Source organism: Mustela lutreola, chromosome 16 (genome assembly GCF_030435805.1).
Source record: "Mustela lutreola isolate mMusLut2 chromosome 16, mMusLut2.pri, whole genome shotgun sequence".
Classification (NCBI taxonomy): Eukaryota; Metazoa; Chordata; class Mammalia; order Carnivora; family Mustelidae; genus Mustela; species Mustela lutreola.
In genome coordinates, this window is record NC_081305.1 from 35,789,396 (window position 1) to 35,812,948 (window position 23,553).

The 23,553-nt window shown below is 36.2% G+C and overlaps 1 protein-coding gene across 1 annotated transcript in view; it reads left to right on the forward strand.

Moving 5' to 3' along the window:
- The window catches only part of VPS35 (VPS35 retromer complex component), a 28,942-nt gene that overhangs the window by 4,225 nt on the left and 1,164 nt on the right, over positions 1 to 23,553 (forward strand). Inside the window, exons 2-16 of the mRNA XM_059150867.1 lie at positions 2,082 to 2,180; positions 3,487 to 3,583; positions 4,606 to 4,729; positions 5,312 to 5,494; positions 7,407 to 7,620; positions 8,848 to 8,931; positions 9,606 to 9,715; positions 13,849 to 13,945; positions 14,052 to 14,200; positions 15,932 to 16,139; positions 17,478 to 17,633; positions 19,415 to 19,537; positions 21,618 to 21,797; positions 22,307 to 22,546; positions 23,014 to 23,157. Coding sequence (XP_059006850.1) covers positions 2,082 to 2,180; positions 3,487 to 3,583; positions 4,606 to 4,729; positions 5,312 to 5,494; positions 7,407 to 7,620; positions 8,848 to 8,931; positions 9,606 to 9,715; positions 13,849 to 13,945; positions 14,052 to 14,200; positions 15,932 to 16,139; positions 17,478 to 17,633; positions 19,415 to 19,537; positions 21,618 to 21,797; positions 22,307 to 22,546; positions 23,014 to 23,157 — 2,208 coding nt within the window. The remainder of the gene's footprint in view (positions 1 to 2,081; positions 2,181 to 3,486; positions 3,584 to 4,605; positions 4,730 to 5,311; positions 5,495 to 7,406; positions 7,621 to 8,847; positions 8,932 to 9,605; positions 9,716 to 13,848; positions 13,946 to 14,051; positions 14,201 to 15,931; positions 16,140 to 17,477; positions 17,634 to 19,414; positions 19,538 to 21,617; positions 21,798 to 22,306; positions 22,547 to 23,013; positions 23,158 to 23,553) is intronic.

Here is a 23,553-nt window from a genome sequence, read left to right on the forward strand (position 1 = left end):
TAAATGACATAACTTTTTCTTTGAAGTTTGTATATGCTTGGGAAGAAGGGTGGTCACAAGGAAGCACAGGTTATTAGATTTGCTATAGGAAAAAAATAAAGATACTTGGTATTTCATATTACTAATGTTTTTTCTTTTTCCAAAATTAGATGAAGAAAAAGTTTTCCATTTTTATAAGTGGTTCTAATTAAAAAATGGGTTTTGTGTGTTTTTTGTTAATCTCAAATTCAGTGCTGTTTTGATTGTCTTAGATAATTGAACAGGTTTAACTTTTATGTTTATATGTAATTCTTTGCCTTCTTCCTTTCCATCTCATTGTGTAAGAGGCATTTTACCTTTAATCATTTAAGATTTATTTACTTATTTTAGAGGGGTTGGAGAACCAGTGGGGGGAGGGGCAGAGCCAGAGAGACTCCTCAAGCAGACTTTCTGCTGAGCATGGAGCCCAACTCAGGGCTTTATCTCAGGACTCTGATATCATGAGTCCTATCCCAGGACACTGATATCCTGACCTGAACTGATATCAAGAGCTGGCTGCTCAACCAACCGAGCCACCCAGGTACCCCAAGATATAGATATAGATATATATATATATATATATATATATCTCATTTAAAAGTGAGCAATTCAGTGGCATTTAGTACCTTTGCAGTGTTATACAACCACCATTTCTGTCCAATTCCAAAACATTTTTATCACTTTCAGAAGAAAACCTGTACTCATTAAGTAGTTATTACCCCACTCTCTCTTCTGGGAACCAAAGTCTGTTTTTGGTTTCTGTGGATGATTTGCATATTCTGGATATTTCATATGGACTCATACAATACATGGTCTTTTGTGTCTGGTTTCTTTCACTTAGCATAATGTTTTTTAGTTTCATTCATGTCACATATATCACTACTTCGTTCCTTTTTATGATTGAATAATATTCCGGTATATGTATTTATATATATGTGTATACCCCAACTTAACCATTCATCTGTTGATTCTTTTTTTTTTTTTTAAGATTTTATGTATTTGAGAGAGAGAGAGAGAGAGAGGGAGAGAGAATGAATGAGTGGGGGGAGGGGCAGAGAGAAGTGGACTCCCTGCTGAGCAGGGAACCTGATGCAGGGCTCGATGCCAGGACCCTGAGATCATGACCTGAGGCAAAGGTAGATACTTAACTGATTGAGCCACCCAGACACTCTTATCTGTTAATTCTTTAGGCATTTTAAAAATTAAATATATGACCTAAACATTCTAAAACCAGCTCATTCGTTCATACAGTGAACGTTTATGAAGCATCTGTTATGTGTCAGGCAATGTGTTGGGTCCCAAGGATATCGAAATGGCTATCATTTATAATTACAATATAATGCTTGCTGCAGTAGAGGTGTAAACCGTGTTTATACATGTTAAGGGTCAAGTGGTTAATTCTGTTTGACCAGAAGATCTAATTAATTTTGCAAGCGGTGTTTCGCTGATAACAAAGAGAAGAATATCAAGATATGTTTTGTCCATTATAGCTGTAGATTTCTCAATTTGAAGTGATAAGGTAGGTACTTGAGGAGAGTATGCCTTAATGGTTTTCTTCTATCAGTCACTATTAATAATTTCAGTGATTTTATTTCTAAGTTCTTTAGTGTCTTGTTACATATTGCCTTAGAATGTAGTGTTTCATAAACTGGTTTCTTGATCTAAGACTAGACTAAAATGCAGCTGAAAAGTAGTATAGAGAAAAAAGAGGCATTTAGAAATTTGGATAAACTATACCTATCATAAGGATTGTTGTTGGATTCACACTAACACCACATGTTTTTTGAGGCCAACCTGCTACAAGAATGTTGATCAGTTTCTGAGAGAGTAGAGATTCTCTACATGTTACTGTTCCCTTCAGGATTATTATGCTATTAACTTGGGTGACTGGGTATAGCTCTTGTTCAATAATTGTCAAAAATAAATAAACAGGTTTGAGATCTGGAATGTGCCTTTTATGAAAGCCTTGGAGAAGGGCTATATCTAGAAGTACAGAAATAACGGATTATTTTAGAAGAGAGTGCTAATGAGACATTAATTGGGAGTATTTTTTTATTTTTCAGCCTACAACACAGCAGTCACCTCAGGATGAGCAGGAAAAGCTCTTGGATGAAGCCATACAGGCTGTGAAGGTCCAGTCATTCCAGATGAAGAGATGCCTGGTAAGAATGTCAATATGGGAGGCAAAATACAATCTGTATGTTTTGTAAGGTTGTATAGCACCAGTGCTTCTACTAAATGTAATCTTCAGTGTCTTCTGGCATACATCTTGCATCTCACCTCCTTCAAGCACTGCATGGAATAGTTCCAGCACAGAGCCCTGTTTACTTGCATTTGCATTTATGATTTGGGAATGTCTGTCTTCCCTACCAGAATGGAAGCTCCCCGAGGACAAGAGACCCTTCCTTCTATCAACATACCAATATCTGATTCAGTTACTAGTGTCATTGCTTCTATACCTCAAACCTGAGAAGTACTTGACATATAATGAGCACCTAATATTTGTTGAATGAATGTATTTAAATGCTTTCATTTTGGATTTTTTTGGGTTTTTTCTATCTTGAAGTCTGTTGTTTCCATCCTGAATATATATATATATATATATATATATATATATATATATATATATATACATACACACACGTTATAGCAACTGGCTTGAAAATTATACTTACACCAATTTCTGTGTTGTCATATTCTAAAAGACAGCGTAGGAAGTAATCTGTGTAGAAACTATAGAATTTCTGCATTAAAATTTAAGAAATGGAACCAAATAGGCTGGTACTTCAAGTTCTAAGTTGCTCTGATGATGATATCTTACCTTTGTAAAATGTCTCACAATTTCTAAAGCTTTGTAATATGCTGTTTTAACCAGCAATAACAATATTATATGTATTGTATTTTTTCCTTGCAAAAAAATGTCTTGGAATGCAGAAAATGAGTGGGTATGGAACTTGGTTATTGCTTGTTTCTGTCTCTTTCTGAGTATGAATATTGTTTCCTGTATTTAAAGGCATTGTCTTCATATATGTGTTCAGTGGGACACATGGGCATTGTGAGGAGGAAAGCATACTTAGAGACAGGGATGGTCAATTCAGACATCTCTGAGGAGTCTTTACCTATGACAAAGCCATTGTCAGGATAGTAGCTTGCTTTAAAAGAATTAATATGCCATCTGCCTTGATTACAGGTAAGTGTGAATTAATGGAGTTACTTTTATAGTCACTAGAGATTTGAAAGATTAGAGTTATGCCAGGAAGTTTATAGTCCTAGTTACATAAGACTTGCTAAGCTTTGCAGTCTGGATGAGGAACCATGAATCTTTTTCTTTATAGAGAAGTCAAGGTGAAACTAAACCTGATTGTTATGTGATTGAAATAATTTAAGTGCTATATACTGTGTAACAAATCCAAATTAAATGTTTACTTAAATTAAACATTCCCATCAATTTTCTTGGTATTTCTGTAGGACAAAAACAAGCTTATGGATGCTCTGAAACATGCTTCTAATATGCTTGGTGAGCTCCGGACTTCTATGTTATCACCAAAGAGCTACTATGAACTTTGTATCTTTTGAATGTTGAAGACCATTTTGATCATACTTTTTTCTTGATGAGGCCATATTATATTTCTTCTTGTGTTTTTCTGCTGTTACATTATTTTTCATTGTCTTAACCAAATAGTACTCCTCCATGTAAGTTTTATGAGAAAAAGAAAAACTTAATAACAGAAACCGTTTTTCTATGTTTAAGCTTCTTTGTTGCTATATTTTAATTTTTATTCCCTTCATGAAGGATATTGAGGCTTTTAGGCAGTTGGTTCTTTAATGCTTAGATATTTGTCATGCAGGACTCCAAAATGAAAATGAATTCAGTGATTCGCCATTTCAGAACCCTCTTGTTGGGGCACCTGGGTGGCTCAGTCCATAAGTGTTTCTCTTCGACTCAGGTCTTGATCCTAGGGTCCTGTGATCAAGCTCTGCATCTCGCTCCCTGCTCAGCAGGAAGCCTGCTTCTCCCGCTCCTTCTGCCTATCTTACTGTCTGTCTCTCTGTGTCAAATACATAAATAAAATCTTAAAAAAAACCAACAACCCTCTAGTAGTCTGATGGGTAATCCTTATTTTTACTGCTTCGCTTTACTGGACATCTTTAAAAAGCCTTATTCAGTTTTTTAAGCATTTTACTTTATTTCATTTATTTGCTTTTTAAGTTTTTTTATTTGAATCACCTGGTGCTCATCACAAGTGCCCTTCTTATTCCCCATTACCTATTTCATCCATCCCCTACTGACCTCCCCTCTGGTAACCATCAGTTTGTTCTCCGTAGTTAAGAGTTTCTTTCTTGGTTTGTTTCTCTTTTTTTTCTCTTTGCTCATTTGTTTTGTTTTTTAAATTCTGCATGTAAGTGAATAAAAACACTTATTTTAAAATAAGGAAGGCCTAAATGAAATTCTGCCTTCATTTAAACATGTTCTCTTAAAGGACTAACATTTAAGATACCTGCCCAATAGTGTAATGACTCCAAAAAGTTCCAGAGTATTGCCTAGGTTGGCTTAGCTTTATTTGAGTCCTTAATTGTAATTAAAAGATATGGCTATTTCTGATGAATTACACTACTTGGAAGTCTACCTGACAGATGAATTTGCTAAAGGAAGAAAAGTGGCAGATCTTTATGAACTTGTACAGTATGCTGGAAACATTATCCCAAGGCTGTAAGTAATTGAGAATTGGATATCTGCATTTTCCACTTTGATTTTTAAAAACCAATTTTAAGATTCTTTAATTTCTTAACAAGTTGAGAGCAACTTTTTGGTAGGTATTCTGGGTTTTCTTTAAAGGTTTTAAGGTATAATTAATTTTACTTTTTATATGGATAATTGAGGATTTTTGGAAATAGAAAAAGTAGACATACTCTTGTTTAATGCCTTGACTACTAGAGAAATTAATGTGACATCTCTTACTAGTATGTTTAAAGGTGATAATGATACTTATGTATGTATATATGTATTTGTGTACATATTTATATACTTGTATGTACACATATATTTGTATATGTATATAAATATATATGTATATAATTTGCATGTAAATACATACATAGATTGGGGGAGGGTCAGTGAGTGGGAGTGGTTATATTTTAAATTAGGTATTTTTTCATTGTGCAGAAGAAAACCTGGTCCCTGTCTTGCTTAATATGTTTGGATTCAGTATGTTTAGACATAATCAAATTCTTGACTTGAGTATTTATTTGTTTATTAATATTTTAATCAGATATTCCCTTATAATTCCCCTAGTTATCTGTTGATCACAGTTGGAGTTGTATATGTCAAGTCATTTCCTCAGTCCAGGAAAGATATTTTGAAAGACTTGGTAGAAATGTGTCGGGGTGTGCAGCATCCTTTGAGAGGTTTATTTCTTCGGAACTATCTTCTTCAGTGTACCAGAAACATCTTGCCTGATGAAGGAGAGCCAACAGAGTAAGTGATTTTCTCTTTTGATTTAGTTGTTATACTTCTTGTTGTAGAATATATAAGAAGAATAGAAAAGTGTATGGAGAAAAAAAAATCAATATTTCTCCCACCCACAGCCAGTACTTATGTAGCATTTCATGTAGATATTTTCTTTAGCATACGGGGTATGATGCAAAATGTGCTCTTTTAAAAATTGTAGATTCTTAGAACCTGCTTTTTTTCATTAAACATAATTTTATGAGAGCATTTTCCCATTACATTAAGTATTCTTTGAAGATTTGATTTTTTAAAATGGGTTATAGGGTGCCTGGGTGGCTCAGTGGGTTAAGCCACTGCCTTCGGCTCAGGTCATGATCTCAGGGTCCTGGGATCGAGCCCCGCATCGGGCTCTCTGCTCGGCGGGGAGCCTGCTTCCTCCTCTCTCTCTCTCTCTCTGCCTGCCTCTCTGCCTACTTGTGATCTCTCTCTGTCAAATAAATAAATAAAATCTTTAAAAATAAAATAAAATAAAATGGGTTATATTTTGAAGTTATATTTGTGATGAATAGTGACATATCCTTAACTTACTCTGTGAACTAGCTAATTTTCATGTTGTTTCTTGAATGTGTCTTACCAGTTTTTTTCATTTATGGACTGCTAGATACCCTGGATATAAGTGGTTTAAATTATCTCTATACACAAATTACATATTAACTCCAAAACAGAAAAAACAAAAGCCTTTCTGAATAAGAGCCCTGTCTCTGGTGTGACCAGTGTTCCAGTATCCACGTCCATTGCACTTGTATTTCACATAGGGGTAGATGGTCAGCTAGCTGGTCTGCAACCAACTCGGTGAACTATTTATGTGCAGAGTTCCTAGATAGAGGAAGTTAATTCCTTTTGTTTAAGTTTATTTATTTTTAAAAAAAAAAGTGTTCTTTTAAGTAATCTCTGCGTCCATCATGGGGCTCGAACCCAGGACCCTGAGATCAAGAGTCCCATGTCGTAGTGACTGAGCCAGTCAGGCGCTCCTTCTTCAAGTTCGTTTATTCATTTATTTCTAAGGTGTACAGTTCAGTAGTTTTTAGTATTTCTGTATCAGTTCCTTTTTAAGAGGAAAAAATACAAAAATTTACCATGCATGTAAAGTTAAATGGTATAGAAAAGGTAAAAATTTAACAATGTGAGAAGATGGTGAGGTTCTTTGTTTTATTACGATTTGACTGCAGATCTTAAGCATTTAATTAGGCAATCATTACAAATTTTTGAAAACTATGTTCCCTATCCTAGGAGATGAAAAATAAGCAGGAAATACATGGTTTCTTCCCTCTCAAAGCTTATATTCCAATTGAAAACATAAAATGCTCAACAGTAAAATGATGTAGTTAGGGCACATGAGTGGCTCAGAGGTTAAGCGTTTGCCTTCTGCTCAGGTCGTGATCCCAGGGTCCTGGTATTGAGTCCCACATCCAGCTCTGTGCTCACCACGGAGTCTGCTTGTCCCTTTGCATCAGCCCCTCCTCCCCACTGCTTGTGCACACGCGAGTGCGCGCTCTCTCTTCTCTCTCTCTCGTCAAATAAATAAATTTAAAATCTTTTAAAAAATGATTAAGTTAGCAGTACATTTTAAGTATCGTTTTTTTTAAAAGGCTTTCTGAATTAATGTAATTGCTGTGAGAACAAGTTGACCTAGGATAGGGAATGGGGGAGTTTTTTGTTCTTTTACACTTGTTCTGTGTCCTTTCCCTGTTATCTTTTTTCTCTTGAGTCTCTTTCCCTTGAAATTGAACACTAAGCCAGTGAATTTTAAAGTTTCTTCTATGAAATATCGGTGTATTAAAGAGACAAGAATGAAACGCACAAAGGTGAACAGTAACAGTAAGATGGTCCTCTAGTGTACATAGTGTATGTAAAGATTGTTTCAACTCTCTCTTTGCAGTGAAGAAACAACTGGCGACATAAGTGATTCCATGGATTTTGTACTACTTAACTTTGCAGAGATGAACAAGCTCTGGGTGCGAATGCAACATCAGGGACATAGCCGAGATAGAGAGAAAAGAGAACGAGAAAGACAAGAACTGAGAATTTTGGTGGGAACAAATTTGGTGCGCCTCAGTCAGTTGGAAGGTGTGAATGTGGAACGTTACAAACAGGTGTATATCCTTTTACTTGTCACCTTTTCCTATGAGATATAAATTGAAGTCTGATTTTTAAAATTAAAATATTTTTATTAAATAATATTACATTAAAAACCACTTTAAAATTAAAGACAATTAAATTGAAAGATATATTTTCAGTTTTTATTTGTGGATTGGAAGACTCAATATTATTAAGATACCAATTTTTCTTAAATTGAGATTGACTGTATTTTACTCCAGGTTTACTCTAAAGCTGCATTAAGAATGTGATATTGGGGGGTGCGTGGGTGGCTCAGTGGGTTAAAGCCTCTGCCTTCGGCTCAGGTCATGATCCCAGGGTCCTGGGATCCAGCCCCGCATCGGGCTCTCTGCTCAGCAGGGAGCCTGCCTCCCCCTCTCTCTGCCTGCCTCTCTGCCTGCTTATGGTCTCTGTCTGTTCAATAAATTAAAAAAAAAAAAAAAAGGAAAAAAAAAGAATGTGATGTTGGTGGAAGAGATAAATAAATCGGTGGGGGGGAGTTAAGCAGAGATTGACAAACTCTTCCTATAAAGGACTCTTCCTATAAAGGAAAATGTTTGATTTTGTTGCAACTACTAAACTCTGTAAACTCTGTAAACAGCTGTAGTGAAAAGCAGTAACAGACAATATGGGAGTCAGTTACAAAAGCAGACATTGAACTGGATTTGTCAGCCCTGGAAAAGATAGTCCAAACTAGGCTCACATACATATAGTATGTTACTTTTGATAAAAATGTAATCTTAACCTTCTCAGCAAATGTTTCTGGAAAAATTAGACATCTGTGTGCAAACAAGACCCTTGAACTATGACCCATTCTCATACCATACAGAAAAACTCAAAAAATGGATCACAGACCTAAATATAAAACCTAAAACTATAAACTTTTAGGAAAAAAATACAAAGTATATCTTTATAATGTTAGATTAGGCAAAGGTTTCTTAGGACGCAAAAGGCACAAATCATAAAGGAAAAAAAATTCCTAAACTTCATCCTAAATGACTTATTAAGTAGAAGTCCAGAATTTATTTAAATTTTTTAAAAAAATTCTTCTGTTTCAAAAAAATAAAATAATGCTTCTGTAAAATGTTGAAGTTTAATTTAAAAAGTAAGTATGAATTAGAAAAATCTAAAATAAGATTCTCAAATTAATAGCTTAAATATGTTATTAAAGGAGTTTCTTAGGACTTAAAAATAACGTTTTAACTCTTACCTTTTTCTTTTAGATTGTTTTGACTGGCATATTGGAGCAAGTTGTGAATTGTAGGGATGCATTGGCTCAAGAATATCTTATGGAGTGTATTATTCAGGTAAGTGAGGACATTCATTTTATAAATAACTCATTTCGTCCTTCATTAATTTTCATTGTTTTGAAAAAAAGTCTTGATAGATTAGAAGAGAAGCTATCCTGAGGTGCCTGGATGGCTCAGTAGATTGAGCATCTGTCTCTCGATTTCGGATCTGGGAGTCCTGGGATCAAGCCCTATGTGGGGCTCCTGGTTCAGTGGGGAGTCGGCTGCTGGTCTCCCTCTCCATCTGCCCCTCCCCCCCACATGTGTATGCTCACCCATACTCACTCACTCTTCCTAAAATAAATAAATCTTAAAAAAAGAAAGGGAAAAAAAACAAGCTGTCCTGATTAAAAAGAACTATTTTCTCGTACTGATAACTTGGTCTTTGTATTGATATGTTTTCTCCCCTCAAAATGTGGGAAAGAGAGGCCTCCAAGTTCTCTAGTTCTCACTAGTTTTAGTTTAATTGTAGATGTAGTTTGTCTAGTGGATTATTTTTACTTGGGTTTAATGTTTAAAGAGACTCAAAAGTAATGTGTTTGAATTTAGTTGTATAAGATTAAAACGATTGTTTCCACAAATATGAACTTTACCATAAAGATACATACAGATACATTTACCATAAAGATACCATACAGATTATAATGTGAAATACTTTTACTTGTGTCAATTAGTTATTATTTGATTTTCAGGTTTTCCCTGATGAATTCCACCTTCAAACTTTGAATCCTTTTCTCCGGGCCTGTGCTGAGTTACACCAAAATGTAAATGTGAAGAACATAATCATTGCTTTAATTGATAGGTAAGTGCTTCCAACATTGGAGGGTAGTGTTCTGACCAGGGACTAATGAATTTAAAACATTTTTGTGAATTACTTCTGTTACATCTTTATTATATTAATGATTTTAAGGCAGTTACACTATGAACAGTTTGGTTCTGTAAGTATGAGTATCTACCAGGTGCTTGCCTAGCTTAGGCATGAAGGAGGTTTAGCAGGAGGCATGGAGATCATGAATATTTTTTTTTTAAAGATTATATTTATTTATTTGACATACAGAGATCACAAGTAGGCAGAGAGGCAGGCAGAGAGAGAAGGGGAAGCAGGCTCCCTGATGTGGGGCTCGATGCCACGACCCTGAGATCATGACCTGAGCCAAAGGCAGAGGCTTAAGGCACTGAGCCACCCAGGTGCCCCTAAACATTCTTTTTTTTTTTTTTTTTTTTAAGATTTTATTTATTTGAGAGAGAGAGAGCATAAAAGAGGGGAGGGTCAGAGAGAGAAGCAGACTCCTTGCTGAGCAGGGAGCCTGATGTGGGACTCAATCCTAGGGCTGGGGGACTTGATCCTGGGACCATGGGATCATGACCTCAGCTGAAGGCAGTCGCTCAGCCAACTGAGCCACCGAGGCACCTGATAATGAATATTTTTAATCTAGACATTTAGTTGGCAATGTCATACAGAACCATTATTTAACTCTTACATATTCAAAGAACAAAATTTGTTTTTTACGGTAATGAAATTTACTTTTTATGGGGCACTAATTTGATTTGGAGTCTCTTTTATCAAGTAGCCATTAGATACAGATGATTAAGAATGTTCAGGTAGGGCGCCTGGGTGGCTCAGTGGGTTAAGCCGCTGCCTTCGGCTCAGGTCATGATCTCAGGGTCCTGGGATCGAGTCCCGCATCAGGCTCTCTGCTCAGCAGGGAGCCTGCTTCCTCCTCTCTCTGCCTGCCTCTCTGCTTACTTGTAATTTCTCTCTGTCAAATAAATAAATAAAATCTTTAAAAAAAAAAAAAAAAAAAAAAAAAGAATGTTCAGGTAAAGGGGCACCTGGGTGACTAGTTTGTTATATGACTGCCTTTGGCTTGGGTCATGATCCTGGAGTCCCAGGATTGAACCCCTCCTTGTTGGGCTCCCTGCTCAGCGAGGAGTCTGCTTCTCTCTTTCCCTCTGCCCCTACCCCTGCTCATGTTCTCTCACTTGCTCACTCTTTCAAATAAATAAAATCTAAAATAAATTTTGAAAAGAATGTTCAGGGGGGTGCCTGGGTGGCTCAGTGGGTTAAAGCCTCTGCCTTCAGCTCAGGTCATGATCCCAGGGTCCTGGGATCGAGCCCCACATTGGGCTCTCTGCTCCGCAGGGAGCCTGCTTCCTCCTCTCTCTCTCTCTCTCTCTCTCTCTCTGCCTGCCTCTCTGCCTACTTGTGATCTCTGTCTGTCAAATAAATAAATAAAATCTTTTAAAAAAAAGAAAAGAATGTTCAGGTAAGGGTACCTGGGTGGCTCAGTCGGCTAAGGGTCTGCCCTCAGCTCAGGTTGTGATCCCAGGGTCCTGGGATTGAGTCCCACATCAGGCTTTCTGCTCAGCAGGGGATCTACTCCTTCTTCTCCCTCAGCCCCTCCCCTGGCTTGTGCTCTCTCTTGCTCGTTCTTTCTTTTTCAAATAAATAAGTAAATAATTTTTAAAAATTTTAACAATAAAGAATGTTCAGGTAATCATTCTATCATTATATTTTTTTAAAAAAGAGTTTTGAAGTATTAAATATGTTTAGTATATGCCCCTTAGGTTTAAATTTTATTTCTTTCGGCATTGGTCTTGGTTAAAAATAATAAACTTGGCTTTCGATAATGACTCTAAAGAGTGTCTGCTTGGCAACTGTGCTGAGTGCTAGTATATAACATGTGTTCTACTCATTAGCTTACACATCATTGACCTTATGAAACCAGGAACCCAAGTGAAGATTTATTTCTGCAAATACTTTGATTCATATATATATATTTTTTTAAATTTTTTTTTTAAAAGATTTTATTTATTTGAGAGACACAGCGAGAGAGGGAATGCAAGCAGAGGGAGTGGGAGAGGGAGAAGCAGGCTCCCTGCCAAGCAGGGAGCCCGATTCAGGACTCAATCCCAGGACTCTGGGATCATGATCTGAGATGAAGGCAGACACTTAACCACTGAGTCACCCAGGCACTCCTTTTTTTTAGATTTTAAATACCTAAGTTATTAAAGTCTAAGATGTAGCAGATTCTCCAAATCACTAGTTTAAATCTGGACAGCAAGAATTATATGTGAATTGGGTATACTCTTTTTTTTTTTTTTTAAAGATTTCGTTTATTTATTTGAGAGAGAGCAAAGTGATCGAAGAGGGAGCAGGATCTCAGAGGGGGAGGGAGAAGCAGACTCACCACTGAGTGGAGAGCCCAATGTGGGACTCAGTCGCAGCACCCTGAGATCATGACTTGAGGGGAAGGCAGATGCTTCACTGACTGAGCTACCCAAGTGCCCCTGAATTGGGCATACTCTTAATGGAAGCTATAAGGGGATTTATCTTTTAAAAATTGCTCTTTAAGATCATGGTTGTCAAATATGTTTGTCCCTTTAATGTATTTTTATCTGTGATCTATTTGATTAAGTTTCAAAGACTATGGCATAATCAGGCTGTTAAAAATCTTATGTATGGTTTAAAATATGGCATATAGTAAGAATTCAGTGAAATATGACATCATTGACAAAACTGTTCAGTTAAAAATGAATTGACCACTTATACCATACACAAAAATAAACTCAAAATGGATTAAAGACCTCAATGTGAGACCTGAAACCATAAAAATCCTAGAAGAGAGCACAGGCAGTAATTTCTCTGACATTGGTCATAGCAACATTTTCTTAGATATGTCTCCTGAGGCAAGGGAAATAAAAGCAAAAATAAACTATTGGGGCTACATCAAAATAAAAAGTTTCTTCACAATAAAGGAAGTGATCAACAAAACTAAGAGGCAACCTACTGAATGAGAGAAGATATTTGCGATGACATATCCGATAAATGGTTAGTATCCAGAATATATAAAAAGCTTTGATAAAACTCAATACCCCAAAACCAAATAATCTGACTTAAAAATGGGCAGAAAACATGAATAGACATTTCTCCAGAGAAGTCATCCAGATGGCCTACAGACACATGAAAAGATGCTCAACATCACTTATCATCAGGGGAAATGCAAATCAAAACTAAAATAGTTCTATCTCTTCATACCTGTCAGCATAGCTAAAATGAAAAACACAAATGACAAGTGTTGCCGAGGATGTGGAGAAAAAGGAACCCTCTTTCACTGTTGGTGAGAATGCAGACTGGTGTAGCCATTGTGGAAAGCAGTGTAGAGGTTCCTCAGAAACTTAAAAATGGAACTACCCTATGATCCAGCAATCACACTACTTGATATCTACCCAGAAAACACAAAAACACTAATTCAAAGGAATACATGCAACCCTGTGTTAATAGCAGCATTCCCTACAAAAGCCAAATTATGGAAGAAGCCCAAGTGTCTGTGGATAGATGAATAGATAAAGAAGACATGGTATATAAGTAATGGGATGTTATTCAGCCATAAAAAGAATGAAATCTTGCTATTTTCAGTGACATGGATGGAGTTAGAGAGTATTGTGCTGAGCTTAATTAAGGCAGAGAAAGACAAATACCATATGATTTCACTCATGTGGAATTTAAGAAACAAATGAACAAAGGGAAAAAAAAAAAGAGAGACAAACCAAGAAACAGACTCTTAACTCTAGGGAACAAACTGATGGTTACCAGAGGGAAAGTCAGTGTGGGGTATGGGAGAATAGGTGATGGGGATTAAGTAGTGCACTTGTCATGATGAGCAATGGGTGATGTGTGGAAGTGTTGAATCACTGTATTGTACACCTGAAACTAACATAACACTGTTAATTCTAATGGAATTAAAAACTTATTAAAAAAGTGAATTGAGGGAATGATCAGCTCCATTCCGTGTCCTTTTTAAAAATCTTTTTTAATGTTGTAGGAGAAATACCTTGTAGAAAATATAGAAAAGTGTAAAGAATAAATGTCATCCATAATCCCACTACCTAAATCCCTGTATTTGTTGAAATAAAGATTATTTTCTTTTTCAGATTAGCGTTGTTTGCCCACCGTGAAGATGGACCTGGAATCCCAGCAGATATTAAACTTTTTGACATATTTTCACAGCAGGTGGCTACAGTAATACAGGTTTGTATGGGTTTTCTCCTACATTCTCAAAACTTTGAAACTTCTGAGCTGGTAGATCCTTTTGTGATTGTTTAAGATAAATTTTGTGGTTTTCTCAACATTTCAGTCTAGACAAGACATGCCTTCAGAGGATGTTGTATCTTTACAAGTTTCTCTCATTAATCTTGCTATGAAGTGTTACCCTGATCGTGTGGACTATGTTGATAAAGTTCTAGAAACTACAGTGGAAATATTTAATAAGCTCAACCTTGAACAGTAAGTCAAAGTTATATTTTTATAAAAACCCTCATCAAGCACTTTTTAATCCTAGACTTGTGTTTCTTAATTGCTTTTTGAAATGTTAGCATTTGTTAGATTGGTATGCTTGGTGTTAATCAGTGCAGAAAGTAGCAATCAATTTCTTGGTTGTATACCTTGATCAAGTAGTGGCACTCAAGGACTAGAAGTAGTCTATGGACCAGAGTCTCTCCATTTCAAACCCCTTTGATATATGAATGAGTTAGTTTTCAAATTAGTAAGGAAGTTAATAGTTGACCTTAGAACAATGTTGGGGTTAGGGGTACTGACCTTCTGTGCAATTGAAAAACTGCTTATAACTTTTAACTACCTAAAACTTAACTACTGATAGCCTACTGTTGATCAGAAGTCTTATCAGTAACAGTCAATTAACACATATTTTGTACATTCTACATAGTATATACTGTATTTGTACAATTAAGTAAACTAGAGAGAAGAAAATGTTGTTTAAAATACTACAGGAAGAGAAAATACATTTTATTGTACTGTATTTGTAGAAAAATATTCATGTATAAGTCAGCCTGCACTACTTAAATCCATATTCATGGGTCAGCTGTGTTTATGTTAAGCAGTGTTTCTATAGGAAGTGGTTTCCTAGAGATGAGTATGTTTTTAAAAATTAGGAGCATATGTATATTTAAGGTGTGGAAATTAAATTGGCTTAAAATACTTCTCTATTTGACCTTTAATTTTGATACCATCGAGGAAAATAGTCTATTTTGTTGCTAATTGAGAGCCTCAGGGTGCTGTCCTAGTCTGTGGCATCCTCTAGTGGCCACTGTGCGTAATTCTGATCCCTTTATCTTTTCCTCAGCAGTCCCCTCGTTGTCTGTCTTGTATTGCATCTGAACATGGGGTCAAGCTAGTCCCTTTCCCCTTATCCTTATTATTCATAATTTTGCCTCATATAATCTTTTTCTTTTTCATCTCCCTTCTTGTGGTTGAGCCACATTAGGAGGATTTCTTATTTCCCTATAACTCTTTTTATTCACCATCCCGCCGCCTTTTGGTTACTTCCATTTTTTGTGAACTGAAAAACATTCCAGATCTCGAATGTTAAATGTGAGAGAAAATTAAATCATGTGTTGGTATCTTCTCCCACCAAGTAAGTTTTAAAGTAAAATTAGACAAAGAATTAGCAATCCCTACCTCTAAAGATCTTATAAATGCCCAGGTATGCCTCATCTCCACAGAATGCTCCTGTGAGCTGCTACTTTAAATTCAGCCTGCTTTTCCTTGAGTGCCAGCATCTGATGCAAAAGAAGCAGTTTTTTTTTTTTTTTCTGTTTTGTGGAGTTGCTAGTTTTGCATGGATTTTTCTCCCTACTTATTTTCATCATGAATATACAGTGTTGATTGGCTGCCTAGCAACCTAACTGCCACTTAAAATGCTTTCCTAAAAATGTCAAATTCTAGACAGTCATTTTAACTCCAGCTGTACAACTGGTAAGATAGTGTTACATCTTATTTTGTATTAACAGAATATTAAGAGGTGAGTATATGTTTGTGTTTAGATAGGCATCTTCATCTTCTCAGAAGGTCATTGGAGTATTTTGAGATGGTGTGATTACCTGACCTCTTTGTTTTAATGTATAAATGAAAACCTTCAAGTTTCTATGCAATCAGTATGTTTGTATATAGAGAAAGTTAATTTTACTCATTAAAGAGCTGTTGTTTTTCTTTTTGTAGTATTGCTACCAGTAGTGCAGTTTCAAAGGAGCTCACCAGACTTTTGAAGATACCTGTTGACACTTACAACAATATTTTAACAGTCTTGAAATTAAAACATTTTCACCCACTTTTTGAGTACTTTGACTATGAGTCCAGAAAGAGCATGAGTTGTTATGTGCTTAGTAATGTTCTGGATTATAACACAGAAATTGTCTCTCAAGACCAGGTAAGAGAATACCAATGTGCTATATATTAGGAAAACTGAGACAACGTAGTAATGATTTTAGATCCTGAGACTCACACATTAAACAAAAGAAGAGTGTAATTTAATATTAAAAAAAGAGATTATGGGGTGCCTGGGTGGCTCAGTCAGTTAAGCATCTGCCTTTAGCTCAGGGCATGATCCCAGAGTCCTGGGATCCAGCCCCGTGTCGGGCTTCCTTCTTGGTGGGGAGCCTGCTTCTTCCTCTGCCTGCTGTTCACCCTGCATGTGCATGCTCTCTCTGTCAAATAAAATCTTAAAAAAATGGTAATAAAAATTTAAAAAGGTTACGATGAGCTTACTCATTATATAAATTAGAAATTAGAAGTGTATAGAGACATACCATAAGAGACTATTTATCTCAGGAAGCAAACTGAGGATTGCTGGAGTGGAGGGGGATGGTAGGGATGGGGTGGCTGGGTGATGGACATTGAGGAGGGTATGTGCTATGGTAAGCACTGTGAATTGTGTAAGACTGATGGATCACAGACCTGTACCCCAAAACAAAAATGCATTATATGTTAATAAAGTTAAAAATAAGTGTGGGCTACAAAAAAGTAAATTAGAGGTCTATAAAGAGGAAATTACAAAACTATAATCCTACCAGAAAGAGAATAACTACTATTAATTAATATTTGGTGTATCTTTCTAGACTCTTGTCTGTATGTGTATTAGCATACATAAACCTTAAAATAAGAGGAATTATGTTAATACTTGTTAACTTTACATAACTGGAAACCCTTTTTTTTAAAATTAATTTTTCTGTTAACATATAATGTATTATTAGCCCCAGGAGTACAGGTTTGTGTATCGCCAGGTTTACATATTTCACAGTACTCACCATAGCATATACCTTCCCCAATGTCCATAACCCCACCACCCCTCCCTACCCCCCCACAACCCTGAGTTTGTTTTGTGAGATTAAGAGTCTCTTACAGTTTGTCTCCCTCCCGATCTCATCTTGTTTCATTTATTCTTTTCCTACCCCCCCAACCCCCCACATTGCATCTCCACTTCCTCATATCAGGGAGATCATATGATCGTTGTTTTTGTCCGATTGACTTATTTCGCTAAGCATAATACACTCTAGTTGCATCCACGTCATTGCAAATGGCAAGATTTCATTTCTTTTGATGGCTGCATAGTATTCCATTACACACACACACACACACACACACACACCCATCATCTTTATCCATTCATCTGTTGATGGACATCTAGGGTCTTTAACTGGAAACACTTAATAGTAACTTTACATGCTGATGGTCTCACCTCAGTGGATTTCTGCCTCTTATGTTACAGGTGGATTCCATAATGAATTTGGTATCCACGTTGATTCAGGACCAGCCAGATCAGCCCATAGAAGATCCTGATCCTGAAGACTTTGCTGATGAGCAGAGCCTTGTGGGCAGATTCATTCATCTTCTGCGGTCTGAGGACCCTGACCAGCAGTACTTGGTATGAGTTAACTCAGTTATCATACACCTTCATAGCTTTAGAGAAACCATGTAGATGTGCCTCAAGTGGTCTGATGCCCCTATGGTCTTGAGGGTTTTGAAAAAATTGCAACTGAATGAGATAAGTGATATTCATGGAGTTTTACTTTATATAGAAATGCATAATTGTGAGCTTATGGGAAACAAGTTGGTTGCTCTAGTTTCTTTCAAGACTTATTAAGAATTGCAGAAAACCGATTTTCCTTTAGTTGGATGTTCAGTACTCATTCCATGTTCATTTTCTTCTTGAACTGTGCTGCTTTTAGAATTGTCCAGTTGCTTATCATAGTAAAATTTAAAGTATAAGCAACAGTCCTTATATTCAGTTGTATTTATGTTTCCAAGGTTTGAAAATAAAAGTTGTATGTGTTTGCCACATTGAAAATACATGAAAAGACTTTAATCAAATGGTCTTTTTCTTAACCTTTTTTTCATGTTAAAGAACAACCAGTTGAGGTTTTCCCTTTCTTTATCATTAGTCTCAGTAAATGTTTGTGAAATGAATAACATGTTGCCTGCGTAGGAATGTTGGTGACTGATCTGGATGATTTATTTTAATGAGAGGTAGCACAGATGGCAGTCTAATTATTGTTTGGGCAAAGTGTAGTTTAACTTGTTGGATTCATAGGCTTATATAATGAGGAACATTTTTATTTGAGGTTGAGTCCTGATTTTCTCCTGTTGACTTTGTTATAGGACATTCTTGTACTCCTTCATAAGCAGGGTGAAAAAGAAGCTGACTTCTTCTGGCAGTGATAGTCTTTGACTTGGCCTGACAAACATTCTGGGCACTCCAGTGTCCCACTCGGTGCACTGTGTGTGATCTGTACGCAGTGATTGGCTGAGTGTTCAGATATTTTAACCGATTCCCTTATGTTTCTGTGCCTACGTTTGTTTTCTCTTTTTGTTGCTTGGAAGTATGCCTTCCACATGTAGCCAATTGATTGTGCCTGTGCACTGAACGACCTTTAAGGGGAGGATCATTAGCTTTGATTTCCCCAAGGGGGAATGCGTTCTCTTCTATTATGTTAGAGAATTTCACAAAACCTGAATATGTCACACATTGTGTCACACATATTAAAAAGTATTTCATGAATCCTTGTGGTTTTTCTTAAACAATCTGACGTTTATTTCACAATGGCTCTTTTAAAGTATATTGCCATTTCCTTTTACTTTAATGGTCATTTTTTTTTTCTGAATCAGGAGGTAAGGCATACCAGCAATACACACATAGCTATTTTGCGTCCTAGTAATAACGAACATTTTCTGAGCCCTTGCGCCCTTTCCTGTGTCAGGTGTTATAACTCTTCACTTGCCTTACTTGATCTTCCCAACAACAATAACAACCACCACTGCGCTTTTCAAATGAAACTTTTACTGCTAAGAGAAGGTAAATAATTTGCTCAGGGTCACTCAGGCAGTAGGTGTTAGAATCTACTTTTAAATAGAAGTCTGTCTTCAGAGCCTAGTTGTGTAACCCTGGACACATTATGCAGCCTCTTTGAACCTCAGCCTTCTTTATTTTTGAAATGGGGTTACTGTCTGTCTCGGTTGTGATGTCAATTACATTGACTCCATGAGATTAAAAAATACAAAGCATCTATTGCAAAGCCTGCTACATCAGATGTAGTAAAAAAATGTTAGGAATAACAGTTTTAGAGCCCTCATTTGATTTTATAAATAATTAAGCATAGTGCAGGAAAGATTAATGTTTAGGGTTTTTGGTTTTTTTTTTTTTGTCAGATTTTAAACACAGCACGAAAACATTTTGGAGCTGGTGGAAATCAGCGGATTCGCTTCACACTGCCACCCTTGGTATTTGCAGCTTATCAGCTGGCGTTTCGCTACAAAGAGAATTCTAAAGTGGTGGGTTTACTTTTAAGTATGTCACTACTTTGTTTTCTTTTTTTCTTCTTCTGTGTGTATATTATTTATTATAGAAAATTTCAAACATTGAAAAATAGTGGTATAATAAAATTCCACTTTCAATAAATCATTCATTATACATCTTGTATTAAGTTTTCCTAATGGCGTTGGTAGATTGCATATACTAGCTGAGGGATCACATAAAAACACTTAGAAATGAAAGATTAAAACAGTTCAGATTTCTGCCAAAAGTTTTCCTGTAATTTAAAGATTACTTGAGGGGTACCTGGGTGGCTCAGATGGTTGAGCCTCTGCCTTCAACTCAGGCCGTGATCTAGGGTCCTGGGATTGAGCCCTACATGGGTGTGGGGGTGGTGAGAGGGGTTGTCCTGGCCCAGCGGGGAGTCTGCCTCTCCCTCTCCCTCTGCCTCTCTCCCCTGCTCATGTGCATGCATGCACTCTTTCTTTCTGTCTCGAATGCATAAATTCTTGAAAATCTTAAAAAAATAAAGATTATTTGTGAAACATTGATAAGTTTATGACAGAATTGGCTCAGACTGCCTCAGTTTAAGAATGATTTTACTTTCTTAGAGTCTTTACCAGTTCTAAGTGATACAGTAATTTCATGCAGAGGTTGCAAGTACATAACAGGTGAGATCTAATTCAAGGTAGTTTTGACTCATGAAAGTGCCTAGCATTGCATTATAACCTTTCTCCAAAACCCTGAAGTTGAATAATTTTATGAATTGTATATATTTTTATGCACTTACTCTTTAAGCAGAATCATGGCTTAAGTCTTCAATAGTTTTATAGAAAATACTTTAATCTGATGTACCTGAAATTTGGACAGTCAGGATAGTGTTAACAAATAAACCTCAGTAAACTTACTTTTCCAAAAATAGAGAACCGTATACCTGCCAGCTTGACACAGCAGCTTTTGGCCAATTTATATTATGCCGCCTGCTCATGTAGTCCCTTTTCTAGCATTCTGTATAGATTTTGGTAACAATGGAATTAGCAACTAGCATTCTCTGTGTGCCATATACTGTGCCAAAGACTACCTATATACTTGGATTATTGCATTTAATCCTTGAAGCAAGTCTATAATGATTACCCTCTTTTAAAAATGAAAAGAACTGATTGCTCTAATAAGAAATTTGGATGGTCAAACATGGATAAACTTTAACCTCACTAGTAACTTCAACAGTGAACCTCTGTTTTAGAAATCATAGTGGTAAAGAGAAAAGAAAAAGAAGGTTTGCAGTGGCAGTGGTGTAATGGGGATTCATTCTCAACTAGTAGTGGTGGACATGTGAAATACTATAGGTTTTCTAAAAAGCTGTCAGTGTGTAAGTAGAGCCTTAAAAGAACTAATAATTCCACTTCTAAGAATTTATACTAAGACATAATTAGGGATTCAGTAAACTGCGTGTGTATAGAGCGTTAGTATTTATTGGTATTACAGATTATGTCCAAAAGGAAATAGTTAAGTAAATTATGCTATATTCAGTGTGTGAAGTATTTTCTAGTCATTAAAGTGATTTCCAGTAACTTAGTATCATGAGGAAAATTATTAAGACAAAATAAGTGAAGAAAAAGAAATTCGATGCAAATATATGCAGCATGAACCCAATTTAACGCTTCTGGTGAGTTACTACAAAGTAGAAAACAAAACCAGAATAGACATCTCAGTTACATTACATTTGCATAGGAAAAAGGTGTTAACATCAGAATGCTATTAGTGATTATTGCTGGGTAGTAGATTTAGGGATGATTATAGTTTTTAAAATTTATTTGTTTATTTTCCTAATTCTGTGCAGTTGGGATATGTGTTGATTTTCTGATGAGAAAAAAACCAAATGCCAAATACACAAAAATTACAAAGCCAGTAAGCACAAGTGAATATGTGCTTGATTCACTTGTGTGCTTCATAAATGAAATGGAGGAAGAGGATGGTGGAACCTTGAGCTCAGCTTTCCTGCTTTTCCTGTTTGTTCTATAGAAGTTTCATATAAAATGAATATTCTTGAGCAAGTTAATCTTGAAATTAAGGTAATTGAAACTATTTTTTCTCTTTTAGGATGACAAATGGGAAAAGAAATGCCAGAAGATTTTTTCATTTGCTCACCAGACTATTAGTGCTTTGATCAAAGCAGAGCTGGCAGAATTACCCTTAAGACTTTTTCTTCAAGGGGCTCTAGCTGCTGGAGAAATTGGTTTTGAAAATCATGAAACAGTGGCGTACGAATTTATGTCCCAGGTGATGGTCTTTTCTCCTTTCTGTGTTATTTAATCAGTTTTGCTGTGTTCAGTCTCCTGTTGCACTTACAGTGGTAGTGCACATGGATTTTCTCTTCACTGAATTTGTAACTACTCCTTTCCCACTATCTTGGAACTCCTTAATACTATAATACTTAATACTATATTGATTGGTTTGGAGCAGGAAAATAGATCAGTTACTAGGTGCTATAAAGAGATTTAAGATTTCCAGGTGGGTCTTGGGATAAGTGTTTCATGGAGTGAAGAGTTCCTTTATTAATTTCAGTTTGAGAACTCTGGGTTAAACAAAAGATAAAACAAGTTTCCTTGTTGCAGGTTGTCAGTTTCTTTCCTTTATCAGCTGTCTTTTTCCTCTCCATGGGAGGGGTCAGCATGTTGTGATATGAAGCGACTGCAGAGGATCTCACAAGATGGGGGTTTTGGTGGGAAGTACTTTAGAAAGTGCTCCAATCGATGGTAGTAAGGTCTCTTCTCCTCCTTATTCACCAGGCATTTTCTCTGTATGAAGATGAAATCAGTGATTCCAAAGCACAGCTGGCTGCCATCACCTTGATCATTGGTACTTTTGAGAGGATGAAGTGCTTCAGTGAAGAGAATCATGAACCTTTGAGGACTCAGTGTGCACTTGCTGCATCCAAACTTCTGAAGAAACCTGACCAGGGCCGAGCTGTGAGCACCTGTGCACATCTCTTCTGGTCTGGCAGAAACACAGACAAAAATGGAGAAGAGGTAAGGAGGGAGGTCATTCCTGACCATGCTATAGGAAAGGGGATTGTTAAGAGGGAATAGCTGCCATGGCCCTTGTGTGCTAGAGGTGAAACATTTGGACAAAGGAAATAGCTTTGTTAATTAAAAGAAATAAAAGGGACAGTAATGTATAATGTATAGAGAGTCACATCCTGTGGTGAAGCCCAACTTTGAGTATGTGGTAATATAGCAAGTTTATACCACTGTCTTTAAAAAGTATATATGATAAGCATAAAACATTTAACATATAAATATGTAAAAACAAATTATAATTGTAAAGTATAGCTGTGTGCTTTAAAAAAAATGAAGTGGATTTAAATTTGTTTTATGCCTTAAGAGCCACTGTAGGGTTATGTTTATGCCTTTGTGTGAAATGGGACATTTATAATTCATTAATCTCTTTAATAGACTCTCACCCCACCCTCAACCCTTTCACTCTTTTATTCTAGCTTCATGGAGGCAAGAGGGTAATGGAATGCCTTAAAAAAGCTCTGAAAATAGCAAATCAGTGCATGGACCCCTCTTTACAAGTGCAACTTTTTATAGAAATTCTGAACAGATATATCTATTTTTATGAAAAGGAAAATGATGCGGTAAGTAAACTATAATAAAATATTGTTAGTGAGATAATATTTTCCCATCCTGCTCTTCAGAGGTTTGATACATAGAAAAGTTTATCATCTTGGTAATTTCATTCTCTAGTATCCTTTTCTGTCTATAGATGTATCTCTCTAAGAGAAGAACTCATTGTGTGTAAGAAAATTCTCATCTCTTTTGCTCATGAATATTTTATAAAAAATAGTCACTGTCTGTTTGAAAAACACACAATAGGCTGATTGGTTATCAGGTACAAATTTAGAATAATTCCTAAATGGAATATCCTTTTAGCAGTAATACAGTGTTGGTCAAGATTTGTTGGTTAAATAAAATACTGCTTTTCTTTTATTGGTTCATGATGCTTTGTTTTTTATTTATTGTTTTTTTGTTTG